This window comes from Perna viridis, chromosome 1 (genome assembly GCF_037379345.1).
Source record: "Perna viridis isolate PV_CMFRI_1.1 ecotype Kerala chromosome 1, ASM3737934v1, whole genome shotgun sequence".
Lineage (NCBI taxonomy): Eukaryota > Metazoa > Mollusca > Bivalvia > Mytilida > Mytilidae > Perna > Perna viridis.
The window spans coordinates 63,555,080-63,574,058 of NC_142445.1; the positions used below are offsets into that span (position 1 = coordinate 63,555,080).

Below are 18,979 nucleotides of genomic sequence, written 5' to 3' on the forward strand. Positions count from 1 at the left end.
AAATATGAAAACTTAAACAAAATATGTGTGGTGCTAGTCAATAAACTAAAGGCTTGACATTCAGAATATATCAGGATGAATCATACAATCAATTTTATATTTAATATGAAATTCTTTAAAGTTCCTGTGAGTCATTAATTGAAAAAAAGTATTTGATTGCTTTATTAAAATCTGTTTATCAGTATTATCTAATGATTAATTCTATTGTGGAGTAATAAGGCATAAAATTTTTAATTACCTAAATTTTGACAGTGAAATAACATTCACTTAGGGAGAGGGTAGTTATTTTCAATGGATTCTTCAAGTCTTTTAGAGAAATTATGATCAAAGCTGACAGTCTAGTCCCAAGGTTAAATGGACTCAAATTATGTATTCAGTATTTTCATAAAAAAATCTTCAAATGGGACATTTCATACTGTGAAAGCACAGCCCTCATACATAGCCTCTATTATAAAAGTTTCATAATATGTACCTCATTCTTAATGAGATGATTACAAACAGTTATTAAACAATAGAATTCATAAGGGATTAATCTATTGTGTTGTGCTGAATTTTCTGACAGTGCATTTGAAGTCTCATACTAAGTCTGAATTATCATCGATTGTGAAATGAATTTTGGATAAATGTTTAATATAGCTGGATATAGTCTACATTGTTTTATACAGACACATCTAAGTAGACCCAGAGAATGTTATGACTGTCCTCCTTCCTGCTGTTAAGTACATTGAAATATCATTATATGATCTCACATTGTCTTGTAGCTCAGTATTTTTTTCTCCAACATTGTGTAGTGCTTTGTAATCATTGCATTATAACATAAAAAGACATATTGTTCTGATCACATGACAACGAGTTTCCGTAGTAATCTATTCCTCTGCCGTCCCTAATATGTCTTGGTCATGCAATAATCCATTTTCTTCCAAGGGAAGAATTTTTCTCTCTGTTGAGATTTAATTAATTTTGGAGAAATTACAATAATTGCTGTCATCAATCCTAGTTTTATTTAATCAATTTTTGTTTTTCTGAATTAAGCTGTATGTCATATTTGATAAATCTTTCTTTCGATGCAGAAAGAACTATTGTGTCTGATTGTAGCAAGTGTACCGTATGGCCAAGGTGATTATTCCTCAGCCAAGAAATGATCTGTCATATGCCAGTTATTATCATAGAACTAGTTTTCTTGTAAAAAATGAAGGTGATTATAGGAAAATCTTGTTGGTTTGCGACATTCTGATTAGGAGTTTTCACCCATGGTGGTTGGAGCTCACGGGGGGATTAGAGTTAGGAAATGATGATAAAAGATTTGTGGCCAATTGGGTTCATTTGGGAGTTGTGGCAGCACAATATTGGTTCATATGCAAATTGTGGGAAATGTAGGTTACTTCTGATAACTGACACAGATTGAATGGCAGCATATTGGTCGTTTGAAATTAATTATGACAAGAATTATAAAATTATTTGATAATAAATCACGTTAAATTCTTTTTTTCATCCTTTATGTAAACAATCATGCTTTGAAATAACAATGTATCAGTGGGCATGGTAAGTCTTCCAGGAACTACTGGACATTTAGTAATCCTTTCACTACTGTGTTACTTTAGTTGAAGGTTTTTTAGTACATAGCTTAGACTGATTAATTTAATAAGTCCAGAACCTTCATCCATTAATGCCTTTTTTTTCTAGTTCCTTATCAGGTCAATGAGTCCAGTCTCTTCTACTTTGAATTCCGTTATTATTACAAGGACAAGATTTTTGTCATTGTAATAATTTACACCCACTTAGTTAAGGTATTCCAGTAGGGTAAGTTTTCTAAATATCGTAAAAGCTTGAATCCAGCTTTTGCCCAGAATAACAAAATTGTAATAATTAATTCATGCAATAATTTCAGAAATAACCATATATGTTTTGTCATGACAATAACTCCTCATATATATAGCCAGTGAAACGCTGTTAATTGTCCAGTGACATTTGTTTTATTTGTTTTAGGAAGTCTCTCCCCTGATGATGACACCACTTTCACATTGTTTTCTTTCTTTGTTTTCGGTGGTCTCTCCCCTGATGATGACACCACTTTCACATTGTTTTCTTTCTTTGTTTTCAGTGGTCTCTCCCTGATGATGACACCACTTTCACATTGTTTTCTTTCTTTGTTTTCGGTGGTCTCTCCCCTGATGATGACACCACTTTCACATTGTTTTCTTTCTTTGTTTTTGGTGGTCTCTCCCCTGATGATGACACCACTTTCACATTGTTTTCTTTCTTTGTTTTCAGTGGTCTCTCCCCTGATGATGACACCACTTTCACATTGTTTTCTTTCTTTGTTTTCAGTGGTCTCTCCCCTGATGATGACACCACTTTCACATTGTTTTCTTTCTTTGTTTTTGGTGGTCTCTCCCCTGATGATGACACCACTTTCACATTGTTTTCTTTCTTTGTTTTTGGTGGTCTCTCCCCTGATGATGACACCACTTTCACATTGTTTTCTTTCTTTGTTTTTGGTGGTCTCTCCCCTGATGATGACACCACTTTCACGTTGTTTTCTTTCTTTGTTTTCAGTGGTCTCTCCCCTGATGATGACACCACTTTCATGTTGTTTTCTTTCTTTGTTTTCAGTGGTCTCTCCCCTGATGATGACACCACTTTCACATTGTTTTCTTTCTTTGTTTTCAGTGGTCTCTCCCCTGATGATGACACCACTTTCACATTGTTTTCTTTCTTTGTTTTCAGTGGTCTCTCCCTGATGATGACACCACTTTCACATTGTTTTCTTTCTTTGTTTTCGGTGGTCTCTCCCCTGATGATGACACCACTTTCACATTGTTTTCTTTCTTTGTTTTTGGTGGTCTCTCCCCTGATGATGACACCACTTTCACATTGTTTTCTTTCTTTGTTTTCAGTGGTCTCTCCCCTGATGATGACACCACTTTCACATTGTTTTCTTTCTTTGTTTTCGGTGGTCTCTCCCCTGATGATGACACCACTTTCACATTGTTTTCTTTCTTTGTTTTTGGTGGTCTCTCCCCTGATGATGACACCACTTTCACATTGTTTTCTTTCTTTGTTTTTGGTGGTCTCTCCCCTGATGATGACACCACTTTCACATTGTTTTCTTTCTTTGTTTTTGGTGGTCTCTCCCCTGATGATGACACCACTTTCATGTTGTTTTCTTTCTTTGTTTTCAGTGGTCTCTCCCCTGATGATGACACCACTTTCATGTTGTTTTCTTTCTTTGTTTTCAGTGGTCTCTCCCCTGATGATGACACCACTTTCACATTGTTTTCTTTCTTTGTTTTCAGTGGTCTCTCCCCTGATGATGACACCACTTTCACATTGTTTTCTTTCTTTGTTTTAGGTGGTCTCTCCACTGATGATGGCACCACTTTCACCAGTGATGATAGTTGGGTAATTCCTAATTCACCAGGTGTTGGTGAGTACTTAATGAGATTTACTTATCTGTTTTCCTGTAAATTTCTAGATATAAGCAAGAATCAATATTATAAATGATCTGAATGGGCTCAAATAAGCATTTTAATGGTATACAGGAACTTTAATTATATTTAATGCATGGTAACCTCAAATTTTGAGTGTTTTTCTGACCGTCATAAATTAATGTTTGAGTCATTTCTAATTTATTGAACATATGCATGCAGAATAAAAAAGTTGAATACTGCAAATTTAAAAGCTTTTGTTAAAAGTTGTGACTGGGTTAAAATTGAAGTAATTGGAAGTCACATTTTTCAGTTGTTTCCCCATGAATGAAGCAATGTTTTATTTATTTAAGGATTGTGTTAAATCTTTTACCAGGTTATGCCAAATAACCAACTTCCAGGCAGTTTACGCTTCATGAACCATGAAACAGTTTATGATTCATGGTTTATGAACAAGTTGGTTATGCGAGCATTAATTGGTAAAAAAAATTTAAAACAATCCTTATAATTAATTTCTAATTGATAAGTGTCAAAACCAATGATTTGTCCCTTTATCAAAGCCTTATTTAGTTTGGAATTATTTGAATTGCGTCTTTCCCAGATAATAAATAAACACTCAAATCATATAACCACAGTTGAAATTTCACTTATTTCTGAGTGTACAGTTTATAGGTATACTTGTAAAAACATGTATCATTGTAGACTTTTCCAGTGTTTTGGAACTGCTCTCTTGCATAGAAAAAACTTATGAGTTTACTTAAATTAGAAGAAAAAAGATCTTAATCTGTTCCTAAGTCATACTTGTTAGAATCTTACACCATTTACAAGAGGGATATAACAATTGATAAGAGATATAAATCTCTGTATTGTTATTCACATCAGACAAAACACAAATAAGACAATTACCAGGGCTTAAGATCCTTGTTCCGATACTTGATAGTTCCTGATGTAAAGTGTTTCAGTAATTATAGCATCCTCCTCAAGTGCTGGCTTTAAATTGAAGTGTGAACACTTCACTGTGCTGGAGGAAATTATTGGTAGACGTGCATTCTAACGCGATCTTATGAAGGAAGACCATGTACTCTATCTCTGACATTTTTTAGGGGGTGGTATTTTTCCAGGGACATTCTTTTTGTGCCCACAATGATTCTGTCCTGAATGAGCATATTTAAACAGTTGTATGATTTATTTTGAGAAATTCAGGCATAAATTCCAACATCATACTGTTTTTTTATGAACAAACTTAGGTACATTGCAAAGAAACCAAACTTTGATATTTTATTTTCATTTTTTAGTGAAGAGTGAAGCCTCTGCTGTAACTAACGCAGTCACTCTTACTGTAGCTCTACCAATCACAACCTCATCGACTGTCATATCATCTTCTGATCAACAAGATACTTTAGCAGGTAATTATAATAACAATATAACTTTGATATAATGAGATCATTGCCATTGTCTTGCAATTTTTTGCTTCAGGTCCGTGCTCCATTTCTCTGGTTGAGTTCATGTTAATCATTAACATGAAGTTTTCTATGTATTTAAGTAGGAGCGTGTATATAATTATTTACCACCAGCTACAATTTATCCATTGTTTATTTGTCCATCACACCTTATAAGCACTCTCAGATCTATATTTCGTTACTGCTGCCATGAACTTCTCAGAAAAGCTCCAAATTCAACAATGACTGACTAATATTGTAGGAGTTATATTCCTTGGAAATAGAAATTCCATGAAAACTGATTTGTTCAACATGTCATAGTTTTCCTTTCCTCTTTTGTCTACCCTGGACTTGACTTTTTATGGGCAACTGGGCGGTTGTTTCTAGAAAAGCAGAGGATGCTCACACTACTGGTGCACCTGGTCCATGCTGCCAGTTTTTAGTGGAGTCCGAGTTGCTCATTTACTTTTTTTACTTTGTATGTATTATATTTGGTTATTTTATGTTATTTGTTGTTTGTGTCTATTTTCCATGTCTGGTCTTTGTCCATGGATTACTTTTTTTTTTATTTCCACTAGAATCTTGGTTCCCTTGATTACTCTTCCAAAGAAGGGGCATAGAACCCCTTTCTTTTATTGTCTCTGCTTTTTTTTTTTTGTCTTTGTCCCTTGACTATTGTATTCAAATTTCCCTTTGACGGTGAACTTTGCTGATTTTACCTTCACAGAAACTGATTCAAAGAAGATAACCATATTCAATGCCATGGTTTCCAGAAGGTTTTGCTGAATTGATATTTCTTCTAATAACGAATTTTGTATACATTTGAATGACTTACTGACTTATAAGAATTCTATTTAATCCTTAAACTATTTGTCTATTTGTAGAAACAAATAAGATCTGTAAACTCTGGTTGAAGTGGTCATTCAACTGAAGATCATACTTGTATTTATTGTGTTAGAAATAACTCTAATTTTAGCTTGACCCAGATTTCAATTTTTGATGGTAGCAAGAAGCCAAGATTTCATGGAATCATCAGAGATTCCTCAGGATTTTTGTACATTTGGGCTATTTTTCATGAAGTATGAAATATACTTGATCTATTTCAGTAGCAACAAGTGAGATAGATAAGAACACAGAATTAACACCAACAGATTTAGCAAACTTTCTAAATAGGTAAGTAATGTGAAGGCTATGTTCAAGTTATTATCAGGAATTTGATACTTTAACAGTGTGAACTTTATATGACATTATTTTTTTGACAGAATATTTGTTCTATTTGAAGAAAGATTTGGTTTGCTATTTTCTTTTATGGTTTCATTCAGAAATGCATGTACTACATTGGAATCTGTCAGAAGACTGTTTAATTAGCTGTTTGGTTTGCTCAGGTTTAAAAAACATCTAAACTTATATGAAAGGACTTTAAAGTGTATGGTTTAGACAGGTTTTACTTTACTGCACATTATATGTGTTGAAGATGCAACTTTTTTTTTACCATCAAATCAAGGTGAATCAATAACCAATAATAGGATTATCCATTCTGCTGGTATATTTTTACATTTGTTTTTCTTTTCTTGCTATAGTTAAAAGCAAAATGTAAACAGTATGATGAAGTAAAAATTGTTCATTAAAATTAATGTTTTTGTCACTCTGTAATTCTGTTTCACTACCACAGAGGTCTATTCCAACAAGGTTTATTATATAGAATTTGCTTCAAATTGAAAACAATGGCATAACACACCAGCTACATCATTTTGTAGGGCATTTGAAATGAATAGTATCATATCATTATATCATTTTACTGAAATAAGTTCTAAATAGCTGAAACAGGCAAAATGATTTGAGACTCAGTACATACACATGTTTTGCTTGGTCTTAGAAATATTATTTTTAGAAACAGTTTGGTGTTTTTAACATATCACATTACGTGCTTCTTCCTGTTTTTTTTTCTGTGCTTTTCAGTGCTTTTTCAGTGCTTTTTTCCTGTTTATTTTTCAGTGCTACAGCAGCAATACCAATAGTTGTGTCCTCTGACGGGACTGTCCAGATACTGACTACAGCTACAACAATGAGTACCTATCCACCATTCAATTCCTCATTTTATCCTACTGCCCAGTATGGATACCCCCCTGATAGTAAGTTTTTATTTCATTTCACTCCTTTTTGTCTAGATCCCCTCTTCAGATCTGTGGTAAAATTTTGCAATAAATGATATTCCATTCCCTTCTGCTAATGACCCCTACCTGTATGGTACCAGTATCGTATTGCATATCCCTGAGCGGGTGTACGTCAAAACATGGATGCTATAAAAATATAGTGCATTTTCTTTTTGCCTCTCTACAAACTAATAATTTGTCATAAGATATGAACAATGACTTATAAAATAGAGCAAACATCAAACTGTAAGATGAAGAACTTTTTAAAAAGAAAATCTAACAAAATAACATAAAAATGTTCCACTGAAAAGGTTGGTTTGGTGAGTGCAAAACGGAAGTGAAAGTAGGGAAAATGGCTATTTATAGTTCAAGACTACTTTTCTGTCCGATTTTTGTGGACTCACCCTATTTTCTTTGCGGGAAATTAATTGTTCACATGTCCTTAGAAATGCTACATAAGTGAAAGTTTTATTGAATCAATTTACATATTTTTTTAAAAATCCTAAAAATATGCACTTCACTATAGAAGTCTATGGGAAAATTAATGCGATACTGAGACCGTATGAGACATTCCATACCTTATTTTTATAACACTTTGATAGTGTTAGCTGTCTAGATTTTTAATTCTTTCTTTTTGAATTTATCTGAGTGTTTCTTTTTCATTTCAAAGTATGAATTCTACATATGAACCAATTTTACCACTTAATAATTTGACCTTTGGTTGATAAGATATTTGTACAGTTATTTATATGATGATAGTGCCTATTAACAGTAAAGCCGGTTTAACTTTGTATAGATTATGCTGACTTCAGTCCTGTTAACAATTATGTATTATCTGATCCGCCTTCAGAAAAATGTTAGTTTCATTTTGGAAGTGTTCCTATATTTTCTCTGCCTCATTTAGTTCCATTCATTTTTTACTAAACACCAGCAACCCTTAATGATGTACTTCTAAGCATCTGTTGCCTTTTTTCATGTTGTAAGTTTTTGTCTTCTCTACAATATGGTATTGTTTTGAGAATGTAGATAAATTTTATGTTATGGTGATAGGGATCAGGGATTGGGAGAAATGGTGGTCGGATGTTTCACGGCAGCCCATATCTGATTGAAGTAACTGTTCTGTAAACCTAAATGCATTGAGTAGATAAAATTTGGTCACATGACCATAAAGGAACTAATTACAGTGAATAAGATTTTTTCTGAGATCAGCCGATTATGAACAAAAGGTTTTTTGCCCTTCATTGTTGTTCTTTCTAATGAGATTAAAAAATTCAAATAACATGTACATTTTTCATTTGAAAGCACAGAGCATTGAAAGATAATAAAAGTTGTTTTGTTTTTTTTTTTAAACAGATTTTGAGTGCAAAGTTTCAAGTGCATTATTAAATATTATAAATGTGGTTGAAAATCATCCTACTTCAATTGAATTAGTACTTTAAATAAAGATAGAATGGTGAATTGAAATGTTTTGAATTTTATTGTTCTGTTAGAGGATGTGACAAATCTAGACTAAAATCCAGCATATCTTTCCAAACCTTACTAATTTTAATCATAGTAAGTTTTTAGGAGGTTCACCCACTGAGAATTGTATATAAATAATTATGTCAGTTAAAACTCAGGGTATATTAATTCAGCTTCATTTAAAAGACTGCAGGTGTTTTGAGGATAAACTCTGATTTATAGGTAGTTAAATGAGTTTTAAACCCTACAGTTAGAGAATAAATACTCCATCAGCATTTAAATAAAACCTGCAAAATCTGATTGGTGTGAATTTGATTTATATCATTCCTGTTTTTATATGTTTTAATATAAAGATTTCAGGTCTAAAATCTAATTATTTAGGCACTGGCACAACATACCCCCATTGTGGACCGTAATGAAAATAATAAATTTATTGGGAGTTATGAAAAGTAAACTTTTAATGTTTTCTTTAGATTTGTCAACTTTAATATGCATTCCAGTTTCATTAATGGAAAAATCATTAAAGAATAATAAGGTTATCTAGCGTGAAATGCCTTGAATGATTTTATAGTGGAGTCTGGGGGCAGGTAAAAATTGTGATTAGCTGTTTATGGTTGCCTGAAATGGACTCCTGGGGTGTCGGGATGAAATCTATCTTGTGAAGACTATGTATTTTTTGATCAAGTGTTAGGGACATGGGTTTTACTTTTGTACTGCCTCTAATGACAATAATTTACCCATACTGAGCTTAGATTGTTTTTTATTTTTGAAGTCATTTTTGTTGACAAACCTACCCTACCCCTCTTTTGTTTTCCATGAGTACCCTGGCTATACATGTGCTTGGTCATACTGTTTTAAGTCCTTCTACTTCTTTAATTTTAATGCAGTTCAAAGTTGCACATAGACAAAATTTTAAAATCTTTAAACATTATCTATATAAATGTTGAAAGGTTTGAGACATGTATTTAATATCAGAGGCATCTAGCTCAAAAGGAGTTGGTTATTAACCTTAACTTACATGAATCTCTGAACTTAACAAGTCATCAACTCTATTCTTCCCTAATAGTGGCAAATGGTCAACTCTGTTCTTCCTCATTAGTGGCAAGTGGTCAACCCTGTACTCCTTCTTTAGTGGCAGATAACAAATTCTTTACCCCCCCCCTATTATTGGCAAGTGATCAACTCTCTTCTTCTCTCCATTATTGTATATCCCATACTTAAAGCTGCCCTTTACTATTTTCAGTTAAAGTGAAAACACAGACAGGTACACCACAGAATTATTTACCATACCAACCTGGGTACAACCAATCTGCATATTGTTTTACAAGTAAGTATAACAAAGATATGTACTAATATGTAAAATTATTACAGTTAGATCAGTAAGGATTATACTACTTCAACTCATTAGTGACAATTTGTCTAATTTGGATTCACTGCAGATATCAGGGAAAATGGTAAAAAATGTGTTCTTTTTGAAGAGCAGTAAAATCGGTCAAAACGACAGGGTTCTTGAAAGGGACTGATAATGTAATGTGAAATGTGGAAGTTGTATTAGCTAAACTATTGATGAAGTCGATTTAGTAAATGTTCATTCATCACCGTAGAAGAAGTGGAGTTGCTTTGGATGACAGACCATAGCAGATGTTCTAAATTTAAATATGCAACTATTTTATACTTGGATAAACTTCTAGTCATATTTACATTTTTATGTATTAGTAATACAAGTTTCTTTTTTGTGTGAGGTTTTCTTCCAACTTCAAGCATGTCTTTGAAATGTACTTACATGAATTTTCTCATTTACCTTAAACATAGGTAATGATGTCTAAGCAAACGTATACTTAAACATTGACAATATTATCCTTTAAATGGATACTATTGATATTATTTTAGATCCTCAAGTTCCATTTACAACTACATCAACAGGAGCAGCTTATCAACAGTCCACTGTAAGTATAGAAGAAATTCTTAATATCTGAAATTTTCCATTCTTCAAATGGTTAATCAAAACATTGTTTCCAATGAAAATACTTGTATTATGTTTCCGATTTGAATTGTTTTGGTGAGACAATATGGCTCAGTTTGGTTATCATGACAATTTTTTCTACAGGCTCATTTTCACATGGTTGTAAAGATTTGCCACCAGAGAACTGGATCAGATAGCAATATCCTGCTAGATCCCTAGATGAAATTTAATAAATTTTTGTTGATGAAGACTCTGACGCTAACAGTTTTCACACCTTTAATGATAGTAAATAGTCTTCCTCAACTTTTACATTATACTGGAATTACCACTTCTTCAGTAATTTCCATTATAACAAAAAAAATAACATTTCTATCATTATGAAAACCTCCAAGATGGGGGACGATGATAAGCTAGTGACTTATATAGACACTTTATTAAAACTATATTACAATATTAAGGTGGAAAATTAAAATGATAAAAATATCAGAGCTTTAAATCTTTCATGAAAATAATTTTCTATTCATGATATTTTAAGATGCTCAATGGATTTACTGAAAATTTATGTATCTTTAAAATTTATTGTGTGCAATAAAAATGGTAATTTTGGATTTTTTTAAAGAATTGCATTGAATGTTTCTTGGCAAGTATTAAAAACACGATTAAGGTCTAAATAATTTAATGGAAGATTAGTTGATTATATGTAAATTTGGTGGATTTCATATATAAGGTAAATTCATGTCATTTATAAACTATTATTGTTGATCCAAGCATGTACTTCATTTCTTTTCTGTAGGATGAGAAATAATTTCCAAAGAATTAAAATTCTAATAATGATTTTTTCGTAAATCACAAAATTTAATTTATTATGTTAATGAGCTGTATTTATGGTGAACTTAAATAATGAGGTGGAGTTATTTCCTAGATACTTTGTTGTAGTAACGTTTACAGTTGATACAAGAAGTTACTTTTGTATTGAGTGAGTTTAATTTACACGCAGGTGGATCATGTTTTACTTGCTGTCAGTTATAGGGTTGACTTTATAGGGTATTTTAGACTTAAATTGAAAACTGAGTGTCTGGAACATAAAGTTTTGCACCCCTATGCATATTTTTGACACATTTTAATAATAAAATAGGCAGCAGTTAGTATCAAATGAATTTTGTATATCATCTCATTGTGTAATTGAGTCCTGATTTCTCATGAAAAAAATAGACATATAAATGTCAAAATTTACTCATAAAGTATAGTTCTTCTGATTACACCACAAAAAATGATATTACCCATAAACACTGGCATATTTTGATGAATAATTTTCTGTTTAGTCTGACCCTTTAAAACCCTTTTGAGGGGATTAAGCCAGTAGTGCCTAAGTCCCAAATAGAGTCACAAGTAAAGCATAAACTTTCCATTACAATTCCTGGTTGTTTAAAAGGCCTGATGTATTTTTTAGGGCATTGATGGCCTTAGTTATAACTATGCCGCAGCAGGGACCAATCCATACTATCCAGGTTACCAGTTTGGCAGCAGTACCACTGCCGCTGGTTCCCCAGCTAATACACAAGTCTATACCTTGATGGACACACCTGCTACTACAGGTAAGTGTTTTATGATATGTCTGATAACCCAATAATTAAACTATATTATAGTGGAACTTGTCTTATCTGACACCAAGTTTGATCTGACACCTGAGTATTCTGACATTCTATATTTTCTGACATTTTTTTGTCAGTTGCTGATTCATTGTTTTTCTGACATCTAATTATTCTGGCATTTGGAAAAACTGACCTCTTTTGTTAGTTCTTAAACTGATAGTTTCATTGATTTTTGATGTGGTATAATATGTCTGTCCCAAAGTTTGTTATTAGACAAGTTCCATTGTACGGCCATCACAAGGTTGTTGGTATATGCTGTTCTCATTTGGGTGCAAGATTATTGTTTCATAAAAAAAAAATAATAAAACTTATAAACAAATTTTCCTCAAAATTTTTAAAAACAGAATTTTGATCAGTGAATATTTGAGTTGAGGAAGGATTTGAGGTAAATTTAAATTTTCATAAATTCATGTTTAGGTAATGAATTCTTGTTATATTTTTTATAAGTTGCCTTCTGTAGTTTTGAATGGAAGTACTGTTAATGTATGAATTTTTCAGACCAAAAAACCTTTTTTTTAATGATGATAGGTATTGCCTTTTTTGTTGAGATAATTCTAAATGTGAAAAATATTTTTGGGGTTTTATTATAGTAACATCTTTTCATTTGATGGAAGTAGATATAAAAAATACAGAAATTACTAGTTTTCAGTACTAAAATGGCAACTGTATAAATATACAAGTCATTCAATTTCTTGTCCGTAAGGAATAAATCTCCTATCTTGCCCCCAAAATAATAATTTCCTGTCGATTTTTTTGTCTGTAAATGTTTATCGTGGAATAAGTTAATGTTTGACTTCTTTCTGTTATATACATCAAAACAGAAACCCCAGCTGTTTCTCAGTAAACCTTTACAAATTACAGGTAAAAAAATAATAAAAAAAAAATACTGACTTGAGGCTTTCCCGATTATGATTACTGACTTATAGTTCAGAATCAATTTTGTTTTATTTTTATGTAACATCATTACGGTGGCAGTAGTGTCCCAGTCATTTTACTGAGAGCATTATTTCCGTTGTCGATTCGACAGACATTGACATTAACACAGACTTTGTCAATTACATTGACAATGAATTAGAAGCGACAAGATTTTAATAATAACCACATACGTGTAATCGACAGATTTCTATAGGTGGACGTCAAATTGATCGATGGAGGCCTCAGTATCTGGCACACATTGTTTTCTTTATTTTTACAGCTTTGAAAAAAAGGACTTAATAAATTTCATTTAAATTTGTGTTTGAGATAAGTGATTAAGCCTTTTTTGATAAGTTACTGTATCTTAAATAATAATTAGTTTCTATGTAAATGTTGACGTTTTGGAGCCTTTAGACACTAGAAAGTCTTTAATCATTGCTTAACAGCATAATAAGTTCATTCGTTCTTCAAACAGCTTAGAAATTCAGAATGTGCTAAAACTTGTAAAGCGTAGTGAATTTGTTAAAATAACTCATATTTCATAGGGTTAGTCAAGCAAATATTCAGGTGTTTTTGGGATAATCTTTTTAATTCTGCAAGCACAACTGCAATATGTAAGATTTTGTATTAGAAGGCAACTTCTTACTAAAGATGTTGAGTACAAGCATTGATTTGAGAAAAAAACTGCTTAGAGTTTTATAAAGAAGGTATAGGGAAGTGGCTTCCAAAGGTGCCCATATTAATTAAATTGCTTAATTAATTGATCTGTATCTATGAGTTAATGTACATTTTTATTGAAGTACATTGTGTAATGAAAATTTTGCTAATTTTTATGGCCTAAAAAAAAAATAGAAAAAATATCCCAGTAAATTTGACTTTTTATTAAATGTAAATATAAAAACACTGAGAAGATAATCTTGAAGTTCATTTAACCAATGAAATGGCAATATTTAAGTATTGGGATAATAACTTGCTTTATGTCTATCATTATTTTTGACAAGATATATGCTGTGACTTGTATATATCTGTCTTTGTCTCCCTAAACATTAATGACCTTAAACACTCAGAAATATTTTCACCTTCATTTTAACCTAAACCAAGGGGGTTGACTTAAAATGAAATATGTTCAACCAAAGACCTTTAAATCTCTTGTTTTCTTTTGTTTAATTCTCCCCCTATTCTTATAACTATTTATCCTAGATGGTTAAATTTCAACATGTATAAAATGTTGCCCACAAATGAATACTGGTTCAGTGCGTTGGTCATGTTGTTTATTTTTGTGTAGCAGGCGTAGATGTTCGATTCTTTCACATGATAAATCTTTTTGTTCGCTTTCCAAACGTGAATTTCATGGCCAATTCTTCAACAATCTCCCTATAGTGAATTAATGGCTTAAAACAGTTATTTATTGAAAATTTTACGCTGACATAAATTTACTGATTCTACGCTAGTGATTGCACTTTATGTTTAGGTCTTTAATTATCAACGGGTGAAAAGAAGAAGTTTTTATTCAAAGTTTCAGGGAAATCGGCTGTTTCATTGATTTCTCCGTACGGCAAACTTGTATAGTTATTATTTTGATGTTAAAAATAAGAGGCCTAAGTTCAATCTTAGGTCTTTTTATCCATTGCAAAAAAAAGCAACTCCTGTGTAAAACTGTATAATTATAGCTTTTTAAATTATCTGCATCGTTTTATTTTTGTCTCAGCTCCTTTTCTACACGATACAATTTTCAAATATACAGCTCATATTGGATTGGTAAAGTTCATCTTGTAATAAGTAATTGTTTTCACATATGAATACTACAATTGAAATTTTGATTTTAGCAATAAAATATCCTCCAACCAGCCAAAGATCAGTTATTGAAGCAAGTAAGTTTTGTGTTTAAAGTTATGCACCCCTGTTATCAACTATCAGTGTTACATCCAAAATTAACTCAATTGTTTGAAATTCAAGTAATTAAACACCATAGGGTGAGTTTTCAAATTTGAAGTGTCTGATGAAGAGTTATTGCCCCAGATTTGACATACATGTATTCTAAAACTACCTGAAAATTTTTCAAAATCAAGGCCTGCATGGAATCATTAAAATATGATTCAGGACTCCAAATATCATTCACTTTTTTAGGTGGTTTGGAATTGACATGATCTTCTAATTCTGAGAATTACTGTAACAAGTGTGAACACCTCTTTCTGCACTTTGCTTATTGTCCCCTTTCAGCAAATGCCAAAGGGGACTTAGGTTTGCACTCCTCCATCCGTCAGTCTGTCAGTCAGTCAGTCAGTCAGTCAGTCCATCAGTCACACTAGGTTTTCCGGACTTTTTTTTTTGTAATTCCTTATCCAATTGATTTCATATTTGGTATATAGTCTTATCATGACAAGTTACAAGTTAAGTTGGAATGACATTACGGTTGAACGATTTTTACGGAAGTTATGGCCCTTGGACATAGAAAATTTCATGAAATTTCATGTTTTCTGGACTTTGTTTTGTAATGCCTCATCCAATTGATTTCATATTTGGTATATAGTCTTATCATAACAAGTTACAAGTTAAGTTCGAATAATGTTACGGTTGAATGATTTTTACAGAAGTTGTGTCCCTTGGACATAGAAAATTTCATAAAATTTTATGTTTTCCAGACTTTTCTTTGTAATGCCTCATCCAATTGATTTCATATTTGTTAGCTAGTCTTATCATGACAAGTTACAAATTAAATTTAAATATTATTGCTGCAAAATGGTTTATATGGAACTTATGGCCCTTTGACATAGAAAATTACATACAATTTTATGTTTCATCATTTTGATGCAAATTGCTGTTGTCATTCTAGAGTTATTTGCCCTTTAATTCATAATAACAAAGTTTTTTTCAACTTTCCAGGTGATAGAAAGAGAATATCTTTATGCAGCTTTCTGTAATGCAAAAATGTTATTATCTACTGTAAAATGAAGCTCAGGTTTGATTTTGATGGAACTTGCTTTTGCTGTTCAAGAGTTATTTTCTCTTGATTGTTAAAAAATAACACCATCCATTGTTAGTTCACATATATAAAAAAAATCTCATAAAGGCAATGAGTTCAAAGGCCAAAAGGGGACACCGTATTGCATCAGCAATACTGTCAGAATGCTTGTTACCCTGTGTTTGTTCAACTGTCTCCTGATTGTAACCTTTTGAACTTTTTTAAACCTTTTAATTGATATATTGATGAATTTGAATTATTTGATTTTGGATGGTATATGAAACAGGAGGACACTTGCTGTTCAGAATCATTTAGTTAGATGTACATAATAAAATAGACAAAGACATACATTGATAATTAATAACCAGGTTGACTTTAGATTCTGATGCTATCTTTCTAAATGATTACAAAATCAATAACTAGAAGGTAGGCTATTAAAAAAATGTCATACACTGTAGCAGGTCTGAAACATTGTAAACTGATGAAAATTAGTTTTTCTTGTCAGGCAGGAGTGAATAATGCAAAATTTGTGTAAATATATTCTGAGGTTTAAGTCTCTTAAAAGCTTTTTTGTTCAAAAATGTCTTTCTTGAATAATGTATACTGAAATAAATTTTAGTTGCAGACAAGGCATTGTGTTGGAGTACTTTAAACTGAAAAAAAAATTGAATTTGCAACAACACAGGAATTGTGAATGAGACTTTGTTTTAAAGAGATATGTCTGAAACATGTTATGAATATACACAAGGCTTGAATGAATTAGAGTCGTAACTTTCCATCTGACTACTTGATAGTTTTGTTCTTTGGTCTTGACATTTTTGTATATTAAATTCTGAAATGTAAGAAAAGGAGTTGTCAATGAACATTAATTTTCTTAGAATCAGTAACATAACTGCCTTGGTTTGTTGTGTGATTTGACAGAAATGTTTTTCCATTGTTAAATTAGAAAATAGTAAGACAGAAATATTGAGGACTTGGTGGGACGTTATTACCTAAAACTTATTTAACATTATTCCTATTTTTTTATTTTATTCCTACTGTCTATGTATACATATAAGGATGAGTATTTAGTATTTAACCTTTGTTATTTAAGAATTTGTCTACTGAAATTTTAAAAATAATCTGCAGTTGCCAGAACTGAATCAATTTTGAAAATAGAGGAAAGCCATTTGTGAAAGATTTACTAATTTATGCCCTAAAATATATTTATTATTTAATCTGTGGATGTACCCCAAAATTTATTGTTGTTATTCTGAGATGGAGTTTTAAGACAATTTTTCATCCATAGAATCTTGTAATTGTATTTGTTTAACAATACAAATGATAGGAGCATACCATTACTGTGTTATGTAATATACACCCACTGCATGAAGCATTACTACAAATATCAGATTCAATCAATATTACCTCTATAGATAGTGAAACTTGGGCATTTACATAGATTTACAGTTTGTTATAGGTTGAATTGTTGTGAGGTACCAATTTTATCGGCTATTTTTTATACATTTTTGTTTGGCTTGGTTCAACCTATGAAGTTCATTTCATTAGAGGTTATTGTTAAACTGACTATCATTTAGCCATTTCCCCCTCTCTACTGTTGATCCCATACTTTTTTAGGCATATCTCAGCTTCAGCCTTCTACTTTAAATGGTTTAAAAAGAAACTATAGTACTGATACCCACTGAAGTTTGTGTCTCTGCCAACCTCCCAAAATTAAAGAAGAAAAAACCAAAGCATATGCCTGCTTTCACCATTAAAAAGCTTTGAATTTAGAGTGTGTCTTCATTGATAAACTGTTACCCTAAATACATTGACTTTCTCTTTCTTTTTCAGCAGAGACCCAGTATTCCTCACAGATACCCAGTCCATCACCACCACTTAGTACAAATGGCACAAGTAAGTACAATTTAAAAGTTAAAAACAGGACAGTTTTTTGAATTATCAGGTATATTCTGATCATAATACACTTTTGATTATAAGAGATCCATTCCGATTTTACTTTTTGTTTTCTATAGAAAAGTTTCATAGGATTTATCTTATCATACAGTGAAACCCATGTAAACTGAACCCTTGCAGTAACCTGTCTAAACTAGACCTTTTCTAAGATCCCTTTATATCAGTTTCAATACATATTTAACCTGTGTAACTGAACACCTGCTTATACCAAACACTCAGTGTCAAAAAGGTTCAAGAAGACAGGTTTTACTATATATATTTTAACATACATTTGTTTGCCTTTTATAACCATTATCATTTAAATACAGACATAATTTAAGGAAACTTATTTATATTATTTTAGAAAGAAGTCGGAGTCGAGCTGGTCGGAACAGAGCCAATCCATCACCTGGTCCAGAATCCGATTTGGAGCGTGTTTTTGTGTGGGATTTAGATGAAACAATAATTATATTCCATTCATTATTAACCGGAGTGTATGCACAACGATATGGCAAGGTAAGAGACCATTGTAACATTTGATATTGCATGTTGCACCTGTCTTTCTGTTTGTCTTTCTGTTTGTCTTTCAGTTGCCTTAGAAACCATAAAGACCAATCCTATCAATGCTGTAAGTTTTGCCTTTGGACTTTCCTGTATGTATATTTGTTGTTCACTTTTTTTCTAAGCAATGTGTGATATGGTAAAGCCCCACTGCATGCTTCAGTAAGGGTCTGTCTGTCTGTCCATATTATTGTACAACCATGTTCATTCCATGCCTCTTGTACTTTAAGCCTCTGAATTTTTGCATACAAATAGTTCATTTTATAGAACAAAAAATGTTAGATAAATGCATTAGGAGTATTGTTATGCTGCCATTGTTCATATTTTAATGTTACCTGCAGTAAAAATGGATTTTCAAATAAAACATCATTTGATAGATTATAGATTGAGATAAAAAAGCATTTCTTTTATCATAATTGATTACAAAATTAGAGCAAAAAGTGTGACTTTTATATTTGATAGAATTATCCTTGATCCTAAAGGCAATTAGTAGGGTGAAAATCTTTGTCA

At 31.8% G+C, this 18,979-nt stretch overlaps 1 protein-coding gene across 9 annotated transcripts in view; it reads left to right on the top strand.

Annotated features, from left to right (window-relative positions):
- LOC148629807 (protein phosphatase EYA2-like) overlaps window positions 1-18,979 on the top strand; it is a 114,743-nt gene that overhangs the window by 80,828 nt on the left and 14,936 nt on the right. For 4 of the 9 annotated variants that reach the window (XM_088557402.1, XM_088557391.1, XM_088557411.1 and 1 more), the window contains 10 exons: window positions 3,353-3,427; window positions 4,724-4,834; window positions 5,974-6,040; window positions 6,863-6,999; window positions 9,725-9,808; window positions 10,372-10,427; window positions 11,895-12,039; window positions 14,838-14,882; window positions 17,807-17,869; window positions 18,273-18,424. In XM_088557402.1, coding sequence (XP_088413528.1) covers window positions 3,353-3,427; window positions 4,724-4,834; window positions 5,974-6,040; window positions 6,863-6,999; window positions 9,725-9,808; window positions 10,372-10,427; window positions 11,895-12,039; window positions 14,838-14,882; window positions 17,807-17,869; window positions 18,273-18,424 — 935 coding nt within the window. The remainder of the gene's footprint in view (window positions 1-3,352; window positions 3,428-4,723; window positions 4,835-5,973; window positions 6,041-6,862; window positions 7,000-9,724; window positions 9,809-10,371; window positions 10,428-11,894; window positions 12,040-14,837; window positions 14,883-17,806; window positions 17,870-18,272; window positions 18,425-18,979) is intronic. The other 5 variants (XM_088557438.1, XM_088557428.1, XM_088557464.1 and 2 more) reach the window with 2 other exon arrangements.